Below are 26748 nucleotides of genomic sequence, written 5' to 3' on the forward strand. Positions count from 1 at the left end.
GCTGCAGTTGTCTCCTGGTCACGTGCGCCTTCTGGCGCCTGGTCGCGGCTGCCCGCTGCTGCTGTCACGTCTGCTACAAGTCGCCTGCCCCATGTGAGCTATCACCCGTCATCCACAGCAATCTCGTCGACTGCCTACGACTTGTCTTTCACACCTGCCTGACTGCACTAATGACGTTTTGGCCTGCTCGCTACCTGGAAATGTCACTTGCTTCTGCCTGACTGCTACTCGTTTCCTGTCTGCCGACAATCACACACTCGAGCTGTACGCGAGCTGCCTTTGACCTCGGGGAGCGTGCACTCTGCGCTCTGATACCAATTTGTAGTGATGGGTTAGGCACGAAGATCAATACAGTCAGTAGTTATTAGCAACGAGAGACAGAGAGAGTGAGAGAGAGCAGAGCAAAGAGTGTGCATGTTTTTAGGTACAATGACGAGTGTGTACCTTTAGGTTTTTAGATAGATATATATGTGTAAGTACAAGGGCTAAGGGTGTGTTCACACCCGAGCACATTAAAAGGCACGAGGCCTTTATTCCCAACATGCATCCCTTTTATTGATTTGCATAATCAATTATCTATTGAATGCATTTCCTTTGTAATTAATAGATATCTAGAAAAGTGCATAAGAGGCAACTAATGATTGACATATTTTACATGAAAAACTCATATGAGGATTCTGACATTGGTTTTGAACTACAAAAGAGCTTTGACATGATACCCATATTAGGAGTCCCTAAATTTTAGAAAAACCCTAAATTTTTATAATAAGTTTGTATTCTACCAATGCTTACTAAATTTGATTATCTCTATTTTTAACAATCTTGAATCCAAAAAGAAAGGCCATAAAGAAAAGACAAGTATCAAGACCCTTGTCACGCAAGCTTCTGAGTGTCCCACCACTTGTCATAGCTCATAACATGTGGCTAGACACTTATCTTGTACTACTCCACTTTCTCTCTCTTTTTGCACTAAGTCTCCCTTTCTTCTATTAAAGTCTAAAGAGGTCATTTACTCTCATCCTACATCAGTTTCGTGACTGTAAACTTATATATAGTAGCTCAAGATAGCCCCAAAGTTGGCTCCAACCATCTCACCATCATTCTCCACTTCTTTGTCATCAAGTTTTTTTTATTCTTCAAGTCGAATACAAGCTGCAATGGAGAAACTCACGATAGCCCAACACTCATCATTCAACCACTATAACCCTTATAGATAGAGTTCAAAGGGATCAAAACCTTTTGGTACTTGCTTATTACGTGCACTATAGACCACCCCAATTCACCTTTTGCAACTTCCTTAGGGAAGAGGAAGAATCAACTTCCTCTGGGTAGACCCCCCGAAAACCCTTGTCCTAAACAAAGGACACAATAAGGACCAGGTTACCCCGAAGGGAAACTAGGTATTGTGGAAGTTTCACCCACTGAAAATCCCTTACCCAATGGATTCCCGCAAAGGAAATGCCATATTCAATTTGGACATTGGCTCATAGGTGGTGTCTCTCCTTGAGAGTTACCCGCTAGACCCCTAACTAAGAGTGACACCTTTTGTTGAAGCTAACCGGCTATTGATATTACAAGATCTTAGCTATTCAGCACACACGAATCATGCCTTAATGATAGTTATGTCATTTCCGATGGGGGATCGAAGATTATGAGCTATGTAGATCTCACAAATATCACGAAATAGCGAAATAGCTTCGCCGAGGAATGCAACCACCAAAACATGTCCAACCATTACATTTCTGGAGTGTGGTTTCAAGGCTATCAAATTGGGTGGCCTTTCCCCACAAGCCTCCCCACAAAGGAGTACAATCGTTTATCATCAACTCTATTAATTTTCCTCTTCTCTCACTAAGAAGAAAGCCATGAAAAACCAACCTTTCTTCTCACAAAGGTTGGTAATTACCTATTTATACATTAGTTACAATAAGCATAAAATTCACATAAACTCCAATACAAATGTTACCAATCAATCTTAGACAGTAGACACCCAATTGGCCCCACAAACTCTCACCCCTTGTGGTATTCCTTTTAACTTCTATTGCAATTGGATCGAGTATACTAAGATTTAGCTCAAATCTCCTTCAATTTTCGGTGCCCCTTGCTGCTCGGAGTGGACAGCAAGTCTTTAAATCAATTTCGCCCCTTGGTTTACCAAGGAGTTGGCCTTCAACTTGAACATGAAAGATAAATTTAGCCCCAAATTAAGTTATTGCAAGCTGACCTCTTGAATTCTTTGAAATCCCCCAAATTTCAGCAACTGAATTTCAAGCGCTAGAGCTCCCATTCTAAGCATGCTTCCCAAAGTGCTTGATAAGCCCTAATTTCTTACGTAAATTATGATTTACAGCAAAAATTCTTCAATTCCACTCTCCTAGGGTTGAATTAGCATCAAATCTCGAGGAAATCTGTGAATTGGCTGAGAGAATAGAGAGGAAATTGAGAAGAGAGAAATTCTGAGATGTTTCACAAAAATTTCATTGAGATGGATGGCTAATGGCTGCCCCTATCCAACCTCTAGACTTGTTGTCTCTACTGCCCAAACTGGCCCAAAATCTGTATGAACCTATTATTCAGCTGTTGCCTAATTCTCTAGGCCTGGAATATGCTGTCACCTACCATGACCAAAATCAGCCTTCTCTCCCTCCAATCCCAATCAGCTTTCCCACTCTTGTATGGTAAAGACTTGCTTTTGTCAGCCTTCCTTATCCGTTTGTTAGCCCAATGAAATCCATCTTCAGAATTTTGATTCTAAAGATTAATTTAATTATTAATTACTGCTCAAAAAATTAGTTGTGCCAACCAACAATTAAATTGGCCAAGCCAATTTGTCATCTAAGCAATCCTAAGCATTTGTTAGCCCCTCAATTGACATTAATTAATTAATTGAAGCCTAGTTCCTAATGTCATCAATGACATTCATGGCTAATTAAACACCCCAGAACAAAATTGATACAAGGCACCACCCAATACTTGACAAGTACAACTTATTACGACTTTTGCCTTGGACACTAACTAAGTTTCTAGGGTCCTTGGCCCAACATTGTAACTTAGCTAACTTGCACAACAGGTGTGCACCTCACATTTGCATGTTTCACTAATATTTAAATCAAATGCTAAGCAAAGCATTAAAAACTCGCGTCCTTGTGACACCATATCTATGTACAACTGATCAACCATTAAGGACTAATTCTCTCTCTCTCTCTCTCTCTCTCTCTCTCTCTCTCTCTCTCTCTCTCTCTCTCTCAAGAAATTAGTTGTGATACATGTGTGCATATATATTTGTTACATGACCTTGTAATAGTGGAAAATACTTCTCGTGACTCGTCACTCTCAAGTTGGGTATCTAAGCTTATCCCTAAGGGACTTAGGTTGAGTAGAAAAAGATTCCAACCAAGGGGTTGCCCAACTTCAACCCTCCACTTATCTCCATTTCTTTCATATGTCTGGCTGTAATTTTCTAAATATTATCATATTCAGCTTTCAATATTTGTTGCTCCTATTTTCTTGAACTGTTAGTTCTCATAAATACGCAAATATTATGATTGCGAGTATTCTACATTTTACATGGTATTTTCAAAGGGTAGTATGGGGGGGACTATAGCACACTTGAAAATTCATCCCAAAGTATCCACCATGCATTAGTGAAGTATACATAGTAATAAACCCAAATGTGTGACGCGGCTAGCTAGACAGAGGCATGTTCACTATATGAGTAGTCGTGTAAGAATGGACAAGCACACCATAAGCAGAAGATGGGCATCCTCACATCTAAGTGGCCCATGGCATAAGTGAAATAGCATCATAAGCAAAGGATAGATATCCTTGCATTCGAGTGGCCATGGGTAGATGTCCAAGAGGCTTAAGGGAGATACCCAACAACTATCCCAAGAGATACATGTATGCTCGCTTATGAATAGGTGTGAGGTACAATGTAGACATGTGGGGTTTCGAGTAACAAAGTACCAAGGTGCAAAGTGGTACACACTTGAGGTTAAGTAACGAGTAAAATTAGAAATGAAAATGAACTTGGAGATGGAATATAAGATCTTAAGCCTAATGTACTTGTCGTTGAAGAAATGGAACCTAATGTGGAAGATGCGAGTGTGAAATCTAATCTTAAGCTACTATAAAGCATAAGAAAAAGATCCTTAAATCTTCAAAGAGGGTGGGGACTAAATGAACATTTGAAGAGGGAGAGATGAGAGAAGATTGAGAATGATTAGCAGCAGCAATGTGCTCAAATTGAAGTAGAAGATATTATAGTAGCAAGACATTGTCATGTGGTTACATGTCCAATGGTTGAAAACTCTAGAGAAGTCTGATAGTGACAATATTTTCCCAATGTGTCTATACGATTAATCTAATTGTGTTAATGTTAAATTTACACTATCTATGATCATCTATCATGAAAATTAAGTTGGTTTCCTACCCCTGTTTGCATGCAAAGTGTCAAGTTCTTGTCATGGGCAGCAAAGTGAACATTGAAGTAGACCTTGGACAAGTTGGAGAGGAGCATTTAATTGTGAACACTCTACAAGCAGCCCCTCATGGCACCAAAAAAAGCGGGCAGAACTGGCACCTACAGGCTGTGAGAGAACAGCAAGGAAAAAGCATATTGTTGCATGCTGAAACAAGGAGAAAGCAAAGGGAAAGACAAGGAAAGAACAAGGTAAAGCTTTTGATGGATCTAGGATCTTTGTGACTGTTGTGGACTATTCTAAACAGCGAACACAAGCTGTGATCTACTACCGATCTATATGTCAACATTTCTCTTGACTGTCTTGAATAGGGGGATTTTGAGGACTATTTTGAGGTTTCTTGAAATCTTGTATTATTGGTCTATGAAGCTACATAGGTACCAGACTGTTCTAATGCATGTTCACGCATGTCTTGGAGCCACAAATACATTGTTTGTTGCTTAATCTTGTGTATGGCAAACTTTAATGCATATGCACATGTATTTGCAGCAGCAGCAGCAGCAATCTTATGCAAAGCATGAGTCAATTGTGACAAAAAGCACTGCAAGCTGTTGAAAGTCAGGTAAAATCGTTTGATGAATGGAATGTTTCGAATTAATTGAAGGTATATGCAGAAAAATTGGATTTCTTTATGATATTTGTACACACAATGAGCCACACATATGCAAAATTTATGAAGAAGGGGCTGCATGGGAAGATTTTAAAAAAGCACTAACGGAAGAGTACTTCATCGGGAATGTAGGGTTGGTTGCTAGAAGAACTTTCATGAAGCGGGTTGCAAAACCCAATAAAGGGCTGGCTACTACACAACTATTGTGCAAGTTTGAACACAAATATAATCAGTTGGGACAATACAGAACAGCAAGCTCTAGAATCAGAAAAGATTGAATTGTTTCTTAGTTGGCCAATCTTGAATTGCAGTTGAGCTTTAAAGAGCTCTTAGAAGATTAAAGCACTGAACAAGCATTGAAAACCAATTGGCAGGATGTCAAAAATGTTGTATCTATGATTGTCAAGAGACAAAGACAAAAAGCCAGGATGCATTTTGGGGCTATGCTTTCAGCTTCAAACAAGGTAATTAAGGAAGCAAATAAACAACCAATTTCTACAGCAACTCCAGTGAAAAATGTGATAGACGTGATAGACGAATTGGTAAAAGGCATGTGTAACGTGCAACTGAGGCTTGCAAAGCTAGAGGAAAACAGGCAATCTACAAGACCAAGGGCTCCGATTCGAGAGGTCTTTGTACAAAGATGTATCTAGCATGATGGCACAGAGCATGAGAATGGAGATTGCGAGATGTATAAAGATACATCAAACAAAAATCTGATTTTCTTTAAGGACGGGAAGATTTATCTACACAAGACAAGATTACCACTCAATCCAAATTTTGGAAAGGATGGAATGCAAAAACTGGTTGATGACATGGCTATGAAGAATGCATATGCTGCAATTGAAGGTGATATCCTTGGTTTACAAATTGCAAAAGATCCTGATAGTATTCTATGTTTGGCAAGAAAACAGAAATCTAAACACATGCTGTGCACACTCCAAAGAAGGGAAAAATTCCTACGGTATTCCTTTTTTGTTTATGCATATCTTGCCAAGTCTCAAAACACAAAGGCTACAGTGAAAGAAAAAAGAAAGAGAGATGATGAAAATCCAAGTATATCAAAGAGGGCAGCTAAGGGGAGTGGAAGCTTTGACTCTAATCAACCTCCACCTCCTATCAAGCCTTCACCTGAGCATACTATGGATGATGTGTCAAAGGAAAAGAAGCAAAAACATGCTAAACCGACGGAAAAACAACTAGGCTATAAATTACAATCAAACATAGAAACTACCACTGACTTGAAAAAGATTTTGGAAAAATGCATCTTAAATAGTAAAGTTGAATTTACCCGGGGAGAGATTCGTAATATTGCCAAGAGAGAATTTCATGAAGAGATCATTGATATTATTAAGGGAAAATGACAGTTTGGGAATCCAAGACATGATATGGTTCAAGGAGAAGAAAAGCCAAGACTACAAGGTATTCAAGCAATGCATAATGATGATGAAGATGTTGAAACTGAAATTGTTGATGCTGAAAATACAGAATAATGGTAAAAAAGCAGTTAATAAGGCTGAAATGCAATCATTTGTAGCTAGCTATACATCAAAAGAAGTGCATCAAATGTATTACAGAGATGAAGAGACTACATGCGTTATACCTAGAAACCACTATATACGAAATTATTAAGCTAGAGTGACCACTAAGATGATAGTGAAAGTTGGGGATCTTGAGACACCTTGCATTGCTCTTATTGATCCTGGTTCTGAAATCAAAGTTACAGTCAAAGAGTTTGTATGAGAATGGCAAATGGCTGGTGGATGTAGAGCATAGATGTAGCATGTAGGCAGCTAACAATGCTCTTGGGATTTGTAAGCAACTTGTCCCAATGTAAAGGTGACTATTGGCGATGCCTAGGATGACCAGCACTTCTTTATGTAGGATTCCTCTTCCTATCCTATCGTCCTTGGACATACATGCATTACAACGATATACATGGAATGTTAAGAAGCCACTTCAATTTACACACTTCATTTAGGGTTTCGCATTGACAACCCCAAAAAGGGTTGGTGTCCACATTTTAGCCACTTTTTCAATGGGCGCCCACACAATGGTGCATCACCCTAGACAGCTTATGGCTATAAATAAGCAATCACCTAAAATTCTTCACCACTCCACACCACTCTCTTCAATCATTTTTCACCACCTTCTTCAATCACCACCACCACTTCCCTTCTCTCACCAACCCCTTCCACTACCCTCACACCCCTTCAGGAAGACATTGAGATTCGTGGCTCGTGGCTGCCTTCACCCATCCTCTTCTGCTTCAAGCACCCTCTTCCATCATCACGCCTTGTGTTTGGAGTATCTTCCACCTAGCATCACCATCATCTGCTTGGAGTCAACACCCTTCTCCTTTAGGCTCCACCTTCACTTGTGTTTTTCAATGTGGAGACGACCTCCTTGCTTGGCATCATCATCTCCAAGCTTGGGGTCAACATCCTAGCCTCTAGCGACAGTCTACATCATCGAGCATGAGTGATTTCTATCACAGGGGCTGTTGGAACATGTGTATTTGCATCTTGGTTCCTCCTCCATCAGCTAGCATCATTCGTCTATCACAAGGCTTTTAGGACCTGCGTTTTTGCAACCTAGCTCCTCCTCCATCACCTGGCGTCACCCGTCTGTCACAAAGGCTGCTAGGACCTACGTTTTTGCAGCCTTGCTCATCCTCCATCATCTAGCGTCATCACTATTCACTTGGCATCAGCATCTGGGCTGCTCTCCCCACATTTGACAACTCCAACGCTCTACGATTTGTGTTTTGCTGCCTAGGTCAATCCCCGACATCAAAGGACTGCGGTTCGCTCCCTTAACAACCGGTGATCATCTTCCACTTCTCCAACAGCATCAAAGGAAGCATCAAAGGACTACAGATCACTCCCTTGATAGCTGGTGATCATTTTCCACATCTCTGACAGCATCAAAGGACTGCGGTTCACTCCCTCGACAGTTGTCCTTCACCTTCCAATGATCACTTTGATAGCCCATGGCTCCAAGGATTGCATTTCACTCCCTTCATTGTGCAAATTTCCCATAAGTGCTACTACCTGATCCAAAATAGGACAGTGCAGTTATTTTCTGAGCTTCAACTCCACTATATCAACTTTTTTTCTCATAGCATGATTCAGTGCATCATCATTGTGTTCTTGTGTTTTTGAGCTTCTCTTCTCTCTCAGTGTTTGCTGTGCACACTCTATGTTACTCTCCGCAAACCCTACTATCTCTTTGCACCGTCACTTACTTTAACATGGTATGAGAATATACATGTTATTTTTTGACATGGAGATAAAGGTGTTAGATGATGGGTCAACATATGAAAGGATTAGAAGCCATAATGGCAAATGGGCTAAACAATTTCTTACTATTTCTAAGAATTAAATCGTGAAACTCAAAAGGATTATGATGATTTATCTCATGCCACCTAATGTGAAAAAGTTTAGAGGTTCTCGCGAAACATCAAGTTTTCAGCACATACCATTGTAAAAAGCAAGACTATGATGGTGCAAGATGAAAAAAGTTCTTGCCTAATATAGTAGGTACTTGCGCTTTTTCTACAAGGTTTATTGGATTTTCAGCACAAAGTTTTATATGCTTTCAAAGGGTTGAAACTATAAATAAGGCTACAAAACACTATGTTCTCGTGGCATAAAAAGATATGAATGGACATAGATTATTGGAAACTAAAGAATGCATATCTAGAATGTATGATGGGCTATCTTATATTGATGCATGATTGAGCTTTCAACTATGCTAAAATCTAGACTGAAATCTGAAAATAACATGATACAGATATTTCTTTGGATATGTATCAAGTGATAGGAAAGTTTGTGAAGCACGAGTATATATGCTCAAATGACAAGGCTAAAGTAAAGGGTGATACAAACTATAAGAGTGTGGATAAAAAAGTTAAACCAATTGCACTACCATTGCCTCCAAATAGTGAGGAGATGATTGAGTTGGCTTCTCATCAACCGAATTTGAGGGATCCAAAAGGGATTGGACACTAGTTTACTAGAGAATCTCTCAAGAAGCTAAAGATCGAATGTGATGACTTTCTTTCACCTATAGAGAAGCAATGTTTTGTGGATATGTTGTCTAGACATGGTGGATCATTTGCATTTCAATCACATGAGCTTGACTGCGTGTCTCCTAGTATTGTTGCACCTATGTTCATTGTCACTATTCCGCATGTACCTCCGGTCTTGTTGTGGATGAATTTGTAGAGGATTTTGCTAGAAGAGCTATATACTCTTTCGGTGACTTATATTCTAGTTATGATCAAGTCCAGTTGGCAACTGAAAACACGGATCTCACTGCTATGAAGATGTCAGAGTGAAGCAATGCGGAAGCGAATGATCGTGACAAAGAGTGAACGGAGAGAGAAGATAGAGAGAAAGAGACAGTGAAACACAGAAAATCTGCAGTGAAGAATGCTGTAGAAGAATGCATAATTATACACGGGTGCAAAGAGAATAGGAGAACCTCGATCTCCATCAGCCGGAGTGCTGTCTCTGTCACCAGCAGGCTGTAATCTGTCAGATACAACTGATCAAAACTGCTGGAACTCAGCCTTTAAAAAGGCTGAAAAGAATGCCTCGAAAAATGCCCAAAATAGGCAGGTCAGCTGCATTTAATGCAGCCGACTGCAGAGTCGGACAATCCAACTACTGCCATGTGGCACTTCTGACGTGGCAGGGGAGCTGATGATTGCTAACACTCCCTCTCAGATCCTAAACAAGGCAGCAGATGTAGGGATCTAGAATGTCGATGAAGTAAAGCCTGGGGAAGTGCCTTCGTAAACAAATCTGCAAGATAGTCTTCAGCCTTACAATACTCCACATCAATGGTCGCATCCAAAAGCTTCTCCCTGATGAAGTGATACAGGATCTCTATGTGCTTTGTCCGGGCATGGAATACGGGATTTTGTGCCAAGGCAAAGCAACTCTCATTGTCGCGCTGCAAGATAGTAGGACGAGTCTAGGGGCATCCAAGCTCCTCCAACAACCACCAAAGCCACACAATCTCACATGTGGCAGATGACACAGCCCGATACTCTACCTCAGTCGAAGATAAGGCTACCGTGGACTAATTCTTGCTACTCCAAGAGATAGCACCAACACCCAAGGTAAAACAATAACCTGTAATAGACCGCATGTGATCCACATCACCAGTCCAATCTGAAGCACTTCAACCGGCAAGAACAAGATCAATAGCACTTGTACCTGCTGGATAATGAATCCCTATGCCGGAGGTCCCCCTCAAATACCGTAGTATCCTCTGAGCAGCCTGCTGATGCACCTACTGAGGCGCACTCATGAACCCAGCCAAGATACCTACAACAAAACATAGATCAATCCGTGTGTTGAGGAGCCAAATCAATGATCCAATCAGCTAACGGTAGTGAGTAACATCCGCCAAAGGAGAATTTGCGTGTGAAGTGGCCTTCCAGTTTGGATCCATAGGAGTAGAAATGGACCGACAATCCTCCGTCTCAAAAGTCACCAAGAGCTCTGTACATATCTCTGCTAAGAGATGAAAGTCTCCCTCTGAGACTGATAAATCTCATGGCCCAAAAAGAAATGGAGAAGTCCTAAATCCGTCATCTTGAACTTCTCGTGTAGAGCTGCCTTCGTCTCTTCAACCATCTAGGTATGAGCACCTGCAATAATCAAGACATCAACATACAAAACAAATAACACACAACCTCCCTCGGAAGTGTACACATACAGCTGCGGATCGGCCCTAAATGCTGATAGCCCAATTGGGACTAGAGAAACAAGTCAATCGTCTCGTTCCAAGCATGCAAAGCCTGCTTCAGGCCATACAAGGCCTTCTTTAACCTGTAAACCTGCCCATTCGAATAACCAAATCCAAGAGGCTGCTCTACATAGATCTCCTCCTTCAAATCACCATTCAAGAAGGCCGACTTCACATCCAACTGAAAAACAGGCCATCTCCTATGGCCACCCAAGGCAAGAACAACTCGAATAGTCGCCATACGAGAGGTTCTTCCGCTCCAAAATGCCATTCTCTTAAGGAGTATTGGTATTAGGTAAATGCCTCTATCTGCAAAAAAAACGAGCAAACTCATTAGAAACAAATTCACCACCCTTGTCTGATCACAAGGTCTTCAATCTCCAGCCTGATCGGTTCTCCTCAAAGAGAAGTCAATCCTTGAAGTGGGAGAAAGCCTCCAAGTTCAACGTCAAGAAGTAAGCCCATGTCATCCTATTGAAGTCGTCTACGATCAACATGAAGTACAAGCTCCCCTTCAGGGACTCGGTCCTCATCGGGCCACAAAGATCCGTAGATACAAGCTCCATAGGTGAAGTAGACCGCCTCAAAGCTTTGTTGGGAATCACATATCAATGTTGTTTCCCACGAATACAAGAGACACATGGCTACTGGCTCACCACTATGTCCAGCAAACCGCGAACAAACGATCCTCGCGACGCCTTCCGAAGGTACTCATAATTCAAGTGGCAAAACCGAGCATGCCATAGCTCGAATTGTGTCTAAGGTAAGAAGAAGAGAAGTAAGACCGTAGAAGACTTCGATTTGTAAATGCCGTTCTCCTCATACCCTGAAGAGAGAGCCTTCCTTGATCCACGATCAAGGACACAAACAGCATCACTGTCAAACTCCACCAAAAGGCCAAGAGAACAAATCTTATATACCGAAAGTAAATGATACCCTAAACCTGGCACATGCAACACCTTGAAAGTGTGGATATAACCACATCCATCTAGAATCAACTGCATCTTGCAGCAATAGACACAGAAGAGTTGTCCTCAATGAGAATCTGCCCACACAAGGATCGCAAATGGGCAACACCAACTGTCGAAAGAGTCATGTGCCGTGAGGCACCACTGTCCACGATCCACTCTCAAGCCTAGGAAGCTGTCATCGTAGCATTAAACGTCTTTTGTGTAGGGTCCTCAATGAGTGCTAAGTATAGAAAAGCAACTGATGAGAGTGCAGCCACAACTCCAAAATCCTTAGAGTCCTTTATGGTGTCATTCTTATCCTTGTTAGGGCAATCCTTCTTCCAATGACCGGTCTTACCACAGATATGGCATGTCGATTCTTTCTCTTTTCCTTGGATTTGTTGTCCTCCTTCTTCTTCTTTTGGTCCTTTCCCTTCTTCTAAGAGGCTTGACCAACCAATGCCTCCGATTTGGAAGCATTTTGTCCCTTCAATTGTTCCTCTTGGTTCAAGACCATAGGAACCAACTCTTCCCATCAAAGAGTCGACTCCCGCCCTGATGCAATAAGAGAGGAATAAAAAGTACCGAATCATGGCGATAACTGGGACAATAAAGCGATCGCCGTGTCTTCAGAGAAAATGGGCTTCCCTGCACTCTGAACCTACATTTGAAGCTGTCGAAGCTTGTTGATGTGTTCCCGAAGCGAAGAAGACTTATTCACAGACAGGGTCCGCATTTGCACCTCCAAAGAAACCCTCTTCATACGGGTCTTCCGATTGTACATCTTGTCAAGTTCCAACCATATCTCATGAGCCACTACCAAGTGCTCCATATGGGCTATCACGGTTGTTGTACAAGACAGAAAAAAAAAAGAACGAATCCTGGCATTCAACTTGTCCCAATGAGAATGGGCTTTGGTCAACTCCGTACGAGCACTTGAAGAGAGTTTGGACTTATCTCTCACCAAGGATCAGTTGATCTCCTCCATCACAAGCTCCGCCAAATCATAAGACTCCAATATGGCCAAGATCATCACTCGCCAGATACGGTAATTGTCGCCATCAAGCTTCTGATCTAATGGATGAGCTCGTAGAACAGGCACCTTCCAATCCATGATTGCTTAGTACTCCACGTCAGTCTCTGTAGACATCTTGACCTACAATGCCTGCACAAACGCAAAAGAAACCCCCTCTGACTATGAAAACGCAACTTGCTAGGGCTCGTCTCCGATTCCCGAACCTTCTTCACCCGCCAGAGGTAATGAAAAGGTAAAACCTGCACTTAAAGGCAAAAAACAAAGCCTTCTTCCTTCTCTAACAACATAAAAACAACAACAACTTCAACAAATCTTCTCTTTTCTTGCACGCCCACGCTTGCCTCAGCCTTGTCTTGATATACAACCCACTTGCTCACACTTGAATGCTGAAAACGCAACCTTGTGTCGCACTGAAAACTCCTCTTCAGATAGATCTCCCCTAGGTCAGTCCTTTAATGCTCTCATACCATGTCAAAGTGAAGCAATGCGGAAGCGAATGACTGTGACAAAGAGTGAACGGAGAGAGGAGAGAGGAGAGAGAAAAAGAGACACTAAAACACAAAAAATATGTTGTGAAAAATGTTGTATAAGAATGCAGAATTATACACAGGTACAGAGAGAATGAGTATATTTTAAAGGTGAGAAGCATTGGAGATATCGTAGCAGCTATTGATGCGATTCCTGATGATGATAATTTAGTTTCATCACTTTGGGTGGCCTCAATAATGAGTCTGAAAATCTTTTGTTACTTTTATATATGTATAGAACTTGTTTTCAGATTTTGACAAGTTTTTCTCTCTTATGATCATTGAAGATCAACATATAGAGTGAATCATCTAAAAGAAATGGTAAATAGGTCCAAGCTTTCTCCTCAAATTCAAGAAGTAGATGTGGAAGATCCTCTTCACAAGAGGTCATGGTATAGGTCATACTGATGGTAGCCACTAGTAAAATAGGTTAAATCAATAGTTTAATGATATGCAAATTTTGAGAGGCGATGGCAATTCTAGAGGCAAGGGAAACTCTAGAGAAAGAGGCGGATGGAAAAACATAGGTTCTAGTAATTCTGGTATTGTCTGCCATTACTCTAGAAGAAGAAGTCATATTGTAGCCCATTGTCTTGATAAGAAGGATGATATTCACAATGGCAAGTTGCAACAAGGAAATTATATATTGTCTTCAAGATAGAATAATGACAAAAATGATTATACTATTTGTCATGCAACATATAATCAAGCAATGTGATTATGTATGGTATGTTGATTCTAGTGCATCTAATCATATGTCTAGCCATGTTGAATAGTTTGGATAGATATACGATTTATAAAGTCTAGGTTATATAGAGATAAGTGATGATTCATGTTATTCAGTTTAACATATTAGAAAAGTTCATTTGTCCTTACATGATGGTTAGAAAAAAGTGCTTGTTAGATGTTTTACATGTGCCATCCATCACAAAAAATGTGGTGTTTGTTAATCAAATGAGAGAGCAAGGGCCACAAATAAGATTTAATATGAAGATTTATTTTGTTGAAGACTTGAATAAGATGCATTAGATGATATATATAATCATGATAGTCATGTGCAAATAGAAAAGCAAGAATCATAGACTCTTAGTGGACCAAAGATATCATCTAGTAGACTTAGATCTACAGTTAATGCTTGGTCTAGGAGAATAAGGAGAAGCCCCACATCTTTAAGTGTATCTACTAGTGTTACAAGTATTGACAAAGGGAAGAAGAAAGTGTCAAATGGAAATAATTCATGTACTAGTCATATAGTTCTTGATGGAGACTTTAGTGGCTCAAAAGCTTGGATAATGAGGTTGGTATTCCCAAGTATACAAAGATGATAATGTAAAGGCTCCATTGAGTAATCCAGTGGTATGCAAGTCTAGCAGGGTGAGCTATAACAACTGACCATTATGCTTACATGGTAAAGGTAGTTGAGGATGTCAGGCCCAGTTGTTTTGAGAAGAGTGTTAATCATGCTCATTGAGATGCATCAATGGATGAGAAGATAGTTGCATTAAAGGTCAACATGACTTGGGATATAGTACCATTATCCAAGGGTAAGAAACCTATTGGTTGTAAGTGATTCTATAAAATAAATAATAATGTAGATGGTTCTATTAGCAAGTATAAGGTCAAGTTGGTTACAAATGGCTATGCATAGACATATGGCATAGATTATGAAGAAACTTTCAGCCCATTTGCTAGGATGGAAATTGTTAGATGTGTGATTGGTTTGGAAGTAGCCAAAGGTTAAAGTTTATAGCAAATGGATGTGAAGAATGCCTTTTTGCATGGTGATTTACAAGAAGAGATATATATGGAGCAAGCAACATGTTATGAGGATTTAGAACATACCACATATGTGTGCAGGTTAAAGAAGGCACTCTATAGATCGAAACAAGCACCTAGATCATGATTTGATTAGAATGGAGAGTATCTTGTCAACATTGGCTTTTATGTAGGATTGGCTGTTAGAGTGTCCCAACCTATCTGGCATAGGTGCAAGCAAAAAGGCCAGAGAGCCTTATCGTGTAGTGCACCAAGAAGAGTGAAGTGTTTAGTGATAGAGGAGGCCCATCCCGTGCATGGATAGGAAATGAGAACATACTTGATGCCACTTGTAACCTTGGTGGGTGAAAATGAGCAATAGGGGACATGATGTTGCATGGGGTCAAGTGGGATAACACATGTAAATATCATTTTTTTGTCTTTCTAATACTTACCCATAGCGGGAGTCGAGTTTATAGAAAATCTGCATATGTCTTCACCTTGAGGACCTCGATCTCTGTCAGTCCGAGTGCTGTCTCTATCACTAGCATGTTGTAATCTGTCAGATACAAGTGATCAAAACTACTGGAACTCAGCCTTTACAAGGCTGATAAGAATGCCTCAAAAAATGCCCAAAATTGGCAGGTCAGCTGCATTTGATGCAACCGACTACAGTTGGACAATTCGACTGCTGCCACGTGGCACTGCTAATGTGGCAGGGGAGCTGACAACTACTAACAAAAGACACCATTGGGATTAGTGCAAACGTGCACTTCACCAGAAGGGGCAACAAATTTTAGAACTCACATGATAAATGTAATAAATAAAGCATTGCAAGATTACATATCTTGCTATGCCTTTTTTGGATAATGTGTCGATAAAAAGATAGATAGAAGAGAGTAAAGATGGAGAATTGGATAAATAGGAATGTAGGAGATTTGTTGCAGAGCACATTGCTGACTTTGAAAAGATCTTAACCAAACTAGAAGAGGTAAATCTTACTCTTTTACAGCAGCAAAAGTCAATCTTTGGTGTGAATAAGGTTTTGATTATGGGACACATATGGTCCATATAGCATAAGGCCATCACCAACAAAAGTGGATGCTATTGATAGGATGCAAGAGACTTGCTCATTAGTTCCAAAGGTCAGAAGATTTTTGGGAGCCTTTGTCTTCTACCTTATCCAGATTCCTCACTTTGCACATACTACAAATACTCTTTATTAGTTAATGAGAAAAGGGTAAGATTTCGAGTAGAATAGAATGCACACAAAGGCTATAAGGAAGCTAAAGAGATTGTTGAAGGCTACACTTACCTTGAGGAAAGTTGATTATGCAGATGTAAGGCCCATTATTATCATCGTTTATACGAGCCCTATAAGCATTGGTTGTACTATTGGGTAGAATAACGATGAGGGAAACAAGTATACAGTTAGATTTGAGACTAAACTACTAAATGAAAGACAAAGAAGATATCGGCAAATTGAAAGAGAATTGTGGGAGCAGTTACAACTTTAAAATGCAACAAAAAGTATTTTATTGTAGCACCAGTGATTGCGAAAACAATTTGCTTACCTCTTCTTGGGATGATTCAATGAATGCAAGTTGTTTTACTCCTGACATTGCTAGGTTACGATGGATTCCCTACATTAAATCCATAAATCCTGAATCTTGACATATAGCAAGAAAGAATAACCCAATGGTTAATATATTGTATGGAGCAAGGTATAAAGATGAAAAGGATATGGTGGTAGATAATGAAGAGGCTGAAATTGTAGATGCAACACTTAATCATGAATGCTTTGTCTCTTCTATAGAAGCTTTTTCAAAAGAGTTATATGATGGAGAATGACTTTAGATTAGGCAATACTTGAGTATCTTGACAAGAAGGGAAGTATGGTCAAATGAAGAGTTCAAGAGGATCAAGAGAAAAATATATGGCTATTTTCTAAAGAATGGCTTTCTTTGGAAACACCTAAAGCATAAAAGAGGTACTCCACTACGAATAGTATGTGACAAGGATACTTAAGTACAAGTTATAAGGGAATTTCACGAGTCTATAGACTGGTTATAGAGGTGTTTCACTGTTTGGGATACATTTGAAAAGATCAAAGAGAGATACTAGTGGAAAGCCATGAACAAGGATACCTTATAATTTGTTAAGACTTGTAATACATGTTAGGTGTATTCTTCTGTGAGACACCATGATGATTTGCATCCTACTTACCCTCTCTCTATGCATTACAAATGGGTTGTGGATGTAGTGGTCATGCCTATGGAATTATGATAGATGAGATATATTGTACCTATAGGAGGGAACCTCACAAATCAAGTTAAAGGCTAAGCTTTGAGGACAAAAGCTACTAGTGTCCTATGCAAGCTCTTGTTGAAATATGTGATATGTCATTGTAGATGTGTGGACAACATTGTAACTAAACAAAGGAGTGTTGGATGTTGATGAGGCTAGAGATTTCTTCTCTAGGTTGGAAAATGACAACAAAGGATGCAAAAGATAGGCAAAGGGATGAAAGGAATAAGAGTGGGTTATACACTAAATCTCTTTTTATAGAACCTATTCGAGCCAAAAAATTTATTGTGCCTTGTTCAAAAAGCAAAAATACCTTTTCGGGGCTATTTTAACTAGCCCAAAAATGCTAAATAAATAGGATAAATTAGAGGCAAGTTTAAGTAGCTCAATACTAGCGCCTAAAAAGTTAACTATTTCAACATGTCTACTCTTGATACTTTTACAATTACATCTAAGTTGGAGTAGGCTCACAATTGAAGAATGGTTATGCATCCAAAGTTCTACAAGAGTAAGACCATATTTTGTTTTTTGTATATTGACACATTCTCTTACTTACCACATTGAACCTTAAAGCAACTAGTTTGTATAATGAGGAATTGAGAAGTAATTAAGAATGCTCAACACTTGAATGTATAAGAGAATCTTACATACATATATTTACTAGAACTTAGAAAAAAACATAGAGTGCTCTTAAGTATAAGGAGCTATCCAATTAGATACAAACATAAAGTAGAAAGGAAAATAGAAGAACTTACCGAACTATGTTGGACCTTAGGGGGCTGTGATAACATATGAGAAACTTTGACTTGGGCAGAAATTAAAAACTTATCCCAATAAATCCTTGAGTTCTCTATTGTTTGGGTCATCAAAAGTGCCCAGTTTTGATCAATGTCTTGTTTATGCTTTGATACCATTGGCTTTACAAATGTTGCATATACATGAGTTGTTCCCTAAAGTCACATTCAACAACAATTATAAATTGGCCAATCCACGAAGTTATATTCAAACACCACTAAAAGACATTAAAGTTCCCTAACTACATGTGATTTGAAGCTTATTTTGAAGGTCCATGTGTTATTTAAAATATATTGCCAGATATGACATGTAGCAAAGACTCAAAATGTGAATATCAAGTGTGTTGTTTCAAGCAATGTGTGTTTAAGTTTCATACTATTTAGACCTTAAGACACACCATACTATGTAGGCTTACCAAGCATCAAGCACAATTGTGACGGTTGGAAAAAAAACATTTGTTGGCATTAAACAATACTGTTATGATAGAAGTTTAGATAATGGAGAATTGAAGGTAAATTGTGGATTTCAAAAAATTACAAATCCCTGACCATGCTTGATGGCACCAATGTCTACATTCAAGAGGAAGGATAAGGTTTATGTAGGCCAACTACAATAGATCATACCTAAATATACTTGTAAATTATAGTAGCTTCATGCATAGCTATACCTAAATAGATCGGAGACTAAAAGACTTGTACGCTAGAGTAGCTTCAAAAATAACTATACCTATATAAATCAAAGACTAAAAGAGGGTCCACAACATGCACCACCTACATGTTGTTGGCCTTCCACTACACGTGACTAGAAGCAAATGTTTAAGTAGGGAACATGAGATGCAAACGCTTACCAAGTTCAGCTAAACTACATGGCCAACAAGACAAAGTATATTGCAAGTAAGACCATAGCCCAACGTATGAAAATCATGTGCATCTCCGCAAAAAGCACTCTTACATTGAATTACCTTTCATTCGTATGATAAACATCAGGAAATATTACCAAAAGTATGTGCCCCAACAATTTGCAAGCATTCCCAAAATACCCCTCAAATTTCAAGAACTACAAAAATACCTTTGTACATTTTTTCAAATTGCTTTAGAAATTTGTCTAGTCAATTGTTTCCCTATAGCCAAGTCCTAAATTTTAGTGTCTTAAACAACATCATGATTGAATAAGCTCAACACTAGTGGCATTTGTCTCCATAAATCATGCACTTTTGCATCTCATTTGTATACATACCATCAAAAGCCATTATTCTATAGTCCAGTGTTTATGACAAATTATCTTCATAAAAACTTGTGAAATATAATGTATTATATAATGTGTCATAAATTTGCATAAGCATGTTGAGAATTTCAGCAAATTTTGAGGGGAATTCTGACCATTTTTACCAAATTAAAGGGATAGATTAGGAATTTTGACCAAATGTGAAAAATATTTGGGTACTTTTTGGAACTTGAGGGCTACTTGGGGAATTCTATTGAGTATAGGTGTAATTTGGTAATGTTCATTATGTTGGCATAATACTTGAAGTACCTTAGAGTTGGGATGCCAAAGATAAACTAAAAACGCAATTTTCCCTGCATTGTAAAAAGGTAGCCTGCAAAAAACAAAAAAACTGGCTCTCAATAAAATGCATTGGTTTAGATAGAGATATTACAGAATGAAGATTGTAATGTGCATATACCATGAGACAAATGTGTCAGCCACTCTCTCAAAAGCGGTAAGAACTGCAACAATTATCCTACAAGACATGTAGCAAGACTTAAAACATTGATATAAGAACAGGCTAACGAAACTGTTTTTGCAGCCACACCAATAACATTGTACTTGTGTAGCATACTATATAGGCACTAGCTAAGACAACCAAAATCAACAACAGTTCAGCTATAGACAGCTGTTAAAACTCTTATTTGAGCAAATTTCAAGCAGCAAAGCAGTGCAGTCCTGAATAAGCATGTCTACTTGGTCTTAATAAAAAGATGGATACATTTACTACCAGTATTGACACCAGAGCTGCAGTTCCTCAACATTTGGTCTGCTAAGTTCTGTGGTTTGGAAACACATATATGCTGGGTAAATGTAACCCAAAGTCAATCTGTATAAGCAATAAAGGTAAACCATGTCATGCATACCAATTTGAAAATACTATAACAGATGAGAGTGGTGATGATATCTTACATTGCAGTTCTTGTTAAAATGGAACCCATGGAAACAATCTCACTCCCTTCTTCAAGTAACTCTTGACAACTTGTTCCTTACCTGAATTACATGAGACATGATGAAGTAATGTCAATCCACAGAAATAATTACTACAATCATTGAAATTCTGAAATGTTCAACTGCCTATCAGAAAATCATGACTACAACTAGGATTCTGAATGGCAAAGAATCCGAAAGAAACAGTACACCTCGGCTCATACACAGTCACAACTAAATGGAGACTTATCAGATTGACTAAAAGTTGCATACTGTGTCAGGCTTTTTTTTAACTCTATTGCACAGCAGTTCAAAAAGTAACTTTCAATTCGTCGCGTATTACACCTGAATGAGGCAAACAGAGACACGTGCTAAAGCTAAAAGCGTTTACTGGAGTATCGAAAAAAAGTTTGTGGTGTTTCCTGGCAAGAATCAGGTATGCACAAACCCCCCCCCCCATGAACGAATGACATGAGGAAAGCACAGACATAATCGATACAGCAATCAGCTCCAATGACCATCCCAGCACTTTGCCATGACGTCACTGCCCGCATATATAACCCACCCCGGTCATACTATCACAGTAAAACCTGCGAAAGTTCCTCTGTCTACTTACACGTCTATAACCTTGAGGATGATCCATACACCTGTAATGCGTGGGGAGGAAACCGTGGTAAACCCTACCACTGTGGCCAACTACACGATAGATTGTGGCTGCGCTTCTCCTCTCTGGCACTCTTTAGCACGCAACTCAACTGATTGTTGCTTAAAAGATGTACAAGAGGGAGGGAGAAAGACAGAAACTTCTGTACTTACAAACTGTAGAAGAATACATTGAAGGATACGGAATGCCTGGAACGGAAACGGAACAAACCTGGACAGAGAATGGTCGATGGCTGCTGCAGAGCTCAGACACAGTCGGCAACGGTGGTAGGCGACAGAGCTGGTGAGTCAATGGATTCTCTCTCTCTCTCTCTCGTGCCTCTTCTCCTTCCGTATCCTTCTTCCATATTCCTTCTTGTCATGAGGATATGCTCTCCGAGGTGGAAGCTATGGAAAGTTCTTTGAAAAGTTCCGACTTCTGACTGTAACCTCGCTCCTGTTCCCACGTTTACATATCTATCTGCCCTTTACACTTTCCCTTAAAAAGCATCCCTAAAGAAGGACCCTTGATGCTTTGCTTCCTTCCTTCCTTGTGAATCACGTCTAGCCTAATCTTTTTCAAGAATTTTGCAAACCTTTCACAAGAAAACCCTTCAAATTTCACAAAGCTGCCTTTTTTTTTACTCAATAAATAAACTGCGCATTATTTTTTAAAAAATCACAAAGCTGCTTTAGCTATAAACATTTCATCGTTTCAGACATTCCTTCCAAGCTTTAACTTCCAGATTCTTGTATCTACATGTTTTTCGTGCTGGACTTACTCTGGGACTTACTCTGATTCCTCACTAACTTTAAGGCATGCTCACGCTAGCTTTTCCTAGTCTCCCGCTTTTCCATATCTCATTCCAAACTCAATTCCTTCTAGGGTTTGACGCTCTAAAATAATAGTTACTTGGGCCCTACTCATCAAAGTGGCTTACGATCAATTACATAGGAACGTTTCAACTTGTAAGGTCCTTATGTCATGTGTATGGCACCTTTCAAAGTAGTTTGAATGTAGCTAATGATGTGGAGCAAAGCTATTCAACTATCTTCCTGCTACCCACCTCAAAAGTTTACCACTTTGAACACTGATGAGATATGAACTCTCGCACCATTGGATGTAAAGAGTAGCTCCACCCACCATATTGTCACTCTCAATACACTATCATTGTCAATGCACCTTTTTTTACTTTCCAACATTAGTGTGAAAAGTGAAGAAATTATATTTTTTAGGTGAGCTCATTCACCTAAGGAATCCAACTTACACTATTTCTCTATTTCCAACAAGTGTATCCAACCCTTGTTTTATGTTATGACATTATATAAGTTTGTTGACCATTATGTATGCCTAATTTGTTTGCCTATCAATTTGTCGTGTTTGTTCTTGCCTTGTTTAGAAACGTAAACTTGGAAGACTGAGCTTGTTATTTGTGGTGGGTTGATCCTTGGTTTTTATGTTGCCAAGGATAGACTAATATTGAAGTTTCATATTAATCATTTGAAAATACCAACTAAGAGTCAGATACGCTAGAGGACCTATTGGATACCCCAAACAGTTTTGCAAAACGAACGGTACATGACTTAGTTATGGAAAGGCTATCAACTCATGAGATAACCTCATCATGGAGTGGCTCCCTATCATGTGACTCAACTTATTTTTTTCTATAATGTGGTTGTATATTGAATTAAAATAATGAAATATTATGTACAACAAAATGCCAACAATGGGCATACTTTAGGGTTGACCTAATATTGTTTTAAGGACTTGCAGAACACTTTGCAAACCCTATCTTTACTTCCAAAAACTTTGAGTGCAACTAAAATTCCATTATGGAATAGATGCCATTTGTCCATTGGCGCTATATAAGGCTTGACTTGCCCAAAAATTATGTTGTTCCTTAGCTTCCAGATCTCTACAAGAATTATTGCTATGACCAATTTCCATAATTTATTGGTGATTTCATCTTTAGAGCCCCTTTTGCTAAAAAGGATTAGCTTGCAATCAAAGCTTTTTGAGAATCTAGCCTTCCATGTTCGCTCTTTAACTCTCCTCCACACCACCTTAATTTCCCTATATCTCCAAAAGAGGTGCCTTACTATCTAAACCTCCCTTTTACAAAAGATGCATAAGAGAGTGACTCGCATGTACTTCTCAAGCCTTTCTTTTGTAGGCAATCTATTCATTATTACCCGCCAAAGTGTAAAAGTTGAGCTTCTTCGAGGGTGTTGCTACCAAGACTCTCCTTGTCCTTCTTACCCATGTCTTCATCCTAGATCATGGATGTCAACTCCAATAGGTACTACATCATCGTGGAATTTTGTCGTCTTCTTGTTGAAATTGTTGGTTCTACAACAATGCCAAAGAAGCTTGCCATTTCTGGCTAGGAGAAACTTACTTGGATTGGCATTGTTAATGAGTTTGGTCATGGGGCAAGTGGGCTTAATCATGTCCAATAGACACCCGCACAAATGTTACCTCACCTTCAATTAGGTTAAATTGTTCCTTGGCCCTATTGATCTCCATAAAGTATACACTATCCTATTGATCCCACGGGTCCCTCCACTATACCATGCCCTAAAAGGGAAGCAATGGTGGGATGCAAGGTAGAAGCTACAAAGTGCAAGATAGTGGGGAGAAAGAACAATGTAAGAGATTTATATGGGTACAATATGAATAGTATCCTATTCTTTGTTATCTTCACTTATATATGAATGTATAGTGTATCTTAGGTCACGTCGTAAATGCTTTAGTTCAATCGATCAATGGAAATGGTCAAATCCTAGCTTCTGAGTCAATTTGCATGCCTTTGCATAATGCAAGCATGTTTGGCATTCATACCTTTTCTCCCTCTCTAAAGTGAGGAGACTTGAGGTCCAGAGATCTTGATTGTTTACATCTTCATGAGGGTATTTTGGGCAACCCCTAGACCAAATTGATACATATACAAGGGGTGCCCACTTGACTATCTATAAGCCATTGGCCTTTACCCCAACAACCTCCCACTTAAAGGCCAATGCACTTTTATGGGAGTATAAGAAGAAAGTGAATATACTATGCAATGTCTATCAACATTTTGTAATATACAAAGCACTCAAAAGGTAAACTTTTGTGAGAGGATCTGCAGGGTCATTGTTCATATGGATCTTAACAAGCTTAATATGCTTGTCCTCAAGCACCTCCCTGATGAAGTGACACAACACCTTAGTGTGCTTTTTCTTTGCATGAAAAATAGGGTTCCATGCCAATTGAATGGCACTCTGACTATTCCAATGCAATATAGGTACCTCTCTTATAATACCCAAGTTTCCCATTAGATGAGTAAGCTATATGACTTGCTTACAAGTCTTAGTGGCCGTAACATACCGTGCCTCAATGGTAGAAAAAAATGCATGGATGCAATCAAGAGACCCAAGAGACTGCACCACTTGTGAAAGCGAAGATAAAACCTATAGTAGATCTCATAGAGTCCATAGTCCTTGCAAAATTAGCATCTATATATCTAAGAAAAGATGCATCGTTTCTTCCAAAGAATATGCACATAGATCTATTACCATTCAAGTATCTCATGATACTCTTTAGTACCTCCCAATGGGGAAGGGCAAGAAGTGAGCTTTTCGAGTGAGCATTTAAGCGAGCTTTTCTAGGCAAACTCCATTTTTTGTTCCACATATTCCACTTATTCCTCCTATTCTCTTGTGCACATATCAAGCACCACTACCGCCCCTACTATCACCACCATCTCTACCACCACCACCACCACCATTGCTACCATCACTATCACCAGCACTGCCACCACTGCCACCACCGTTGCCGCCACCTCCACCACCACCACCACCACCGTTGCTACCACCTCCACCTCCACCTCCACTGCTGCTATCATTACCACCTCCACCGCTTTCACCACTACCGTCCCCTCCCATGTTTCTCCCCCCATGCTAATTAAGCTCTCTCTCTCTCTCTCTCTCTCTCTCTCTCTCTCTCTCTCTCTCTCTCATCTTCCACCAATTATTCTCTCTCTATTTTCTCTCCTCCCCATCTCCTTCTCTCTCTCTCTCTCTCCCGTGTGCACTCACGAAGACACACACACATGCTCTCTCTCACTCTCTCTCTCTCTCTCTCTCTCTCTCTCTCTCTCTCTCTCTCTCTCTCTCTCTCTCTCTCTCAAATAGCAACCTCTCTCTCCCCCCTCTCTCTCTCTCATACACACTCTAAATTAGCAACTTCTCTCTATCTCCCCCTCTTAATTTTGCAAGGGTCATCCATTCGTTTTTCACAACCCTCTCTTATTATTACAAGGGTCAAGGGTTTGCATGAGGTAAATTTTCTTAAACACTTTTAGTTTTTAATATCAGGACGAAAAGAATATCACATTGTTATCCCACATGCATATATACATTTGCGTACCTCTCACTTTTATGTGCATGATTTGATTTTATATCTTGATATATCACTTCCATTGTGAATACATAGGCAAAACTACAGTGCACATGTTTTCACTACTTTCAATCAAGCATTATTGTGTCGACTTGCTATAAGAAGATAGGGTATCAAATAGTTTGTTACACTCACTACAGTAACGTGAGATATCTATTGTTTTTCACTTTGTTCGAATAGTTAATATTGAGACAACAATATTACCTCATTGTTACTCAATCCACTGTGCACACATACATTCACATGCATGCATGTTTCTACACTCCACCCTTCCCTAGATATTTTGCACATGCTCTGTTTACACATCTTGTAGTATTGCAATTGAGCAAATGCCTATACATAATCTTCTTCGCTTGCACATTCCTCTCTGTTTCTCCTCTTCCCACTCACCCTCATTTTATTGCGCTTGTAAATAAAAATAATCTAATAATTCTGAAAGTACATATTTATCATGCACATCAAATATCAATCGAGTTCCATTGTTGGGGGGTGGAATTGGTGATCCCTAACAAAGTCTAGGATTGAACCACGGAAGTACGCTAGCTCGGTCAAGTAGGGAAGCATGTGCTCCAGAAGGATTGTGTCCATGGTGTTTCCCTCAAATGGAGGTGGGCATATAAAGGTGTTGGGTGGGTTCATTTGCATCTTCTCCATGCTATCATCCACAAATAGTGTTGTTGTTGGGCTAAAGTGCGGCCAATCAATGTTGTCAAAACATTTCATGAAAAGGGGCTTTATGTAACTCCTTCTAGCAGAAGTTGTTGTGGGAGTTGCTCTGCACTTTCCTTGTCCATATTGGAATACAAAGGTTTGTGCTTGCTTTGACAACTTCACACATTCACTTCTAACCAATTAGAGCAGCTCACCTAAGTTGTCTTCCTTCATGGAGCTCCAGATGGCAATGTCAAACAATGTAGATATTTCCTTGAAAATCCTAGCAAGCCCTGGCCGCAAAATCACCCAATACTTGCCTATTTTTAGGGGCTTCACTGGTAACGATCCCTTTTGCTTTGGTTGCCTATGTAGAAGTACCCCATTCATATCGAACACGATTAATTTTTGGGTTGTGGGAGGTAGTTGTACATGCACACGTGGAAGGGTGAGCACCCATGTATTGGTATGACGAAAAATAATACTATCAGATCCTGTACAAGTTTATGCAAAAATGTTACCTTTGCTCTTAGATATCTTCAATCTTTGGCGAAGCGATATAGGCATGCAATCAGTCTATTGGAATTTAGCACTACC

General features: G+C 39.6%; 1 protein-coding gene across 8 annotated transcripts in view; it reads right to left on the reverse strand.

The window, feature by feature from the left end:
- The window catches only part of LOC148025695 (putative HVA22-like protein g), a 36048-nt gene extending 14513 nt beyond the window's left edge, over nucleotides 1-21535 (reverse strand). For 3 of the 8 annotated variants that reach the window (XM_087692918.1, XM_087692916.1, XM_087692915.1), the window contains exons 1-5: nucleotides 21295-21534; nucleotides 20403-20483; nucleotides 20221-20319; nucleotides 19909-19965; nucleotides 19758-19821 (exon numbers count right to left, since the gene is read on the reverse strand). In XM_087692918.1, the coding sequence (XP_087549044.1) occupies nucleotides 19758-19821; nucleotides 19909-19965; nucleotides 20221-20319; nucleotides 20403-20431 (249 nt within the window). In that variant the 5' untranslated portion in view covers nucleotides 20432-20483; nucleotides 21295-21534. Of the gene's footprint in view, nucleotides 1-18184; nucleotides 18380-19757; nucleotides 19822-19908; nucleotides 19966-20211; nucleotides 20320-20402; nucleotides 20484-21294 lie in introns of those variants that run through there. The other 5 variants (XM_087692910.1, XM_087692912.1, XM_087692911.1 and 2 more) reach the window with 5 other exon arrangements.
- Nucleotides 21536-26748: the final 5213 nt, after the last annotated feature.

This window comes from Lygodium microphyllum, chromosome 14 (genome assembly GCF_053477565.2).
Source record: "Lygodium microphyllum isolate KBCC chromosome 14, Lygodium_microphyllum_v1.1.10, whole genome shotgun sequence".
Lineage (NCBI taxonomy): Eukaryota > Viridiplantae > Streptophyta > Polypodiopsida > Schizaeales > Lygodiaceae > Lygodium > Lygodium microphyllum.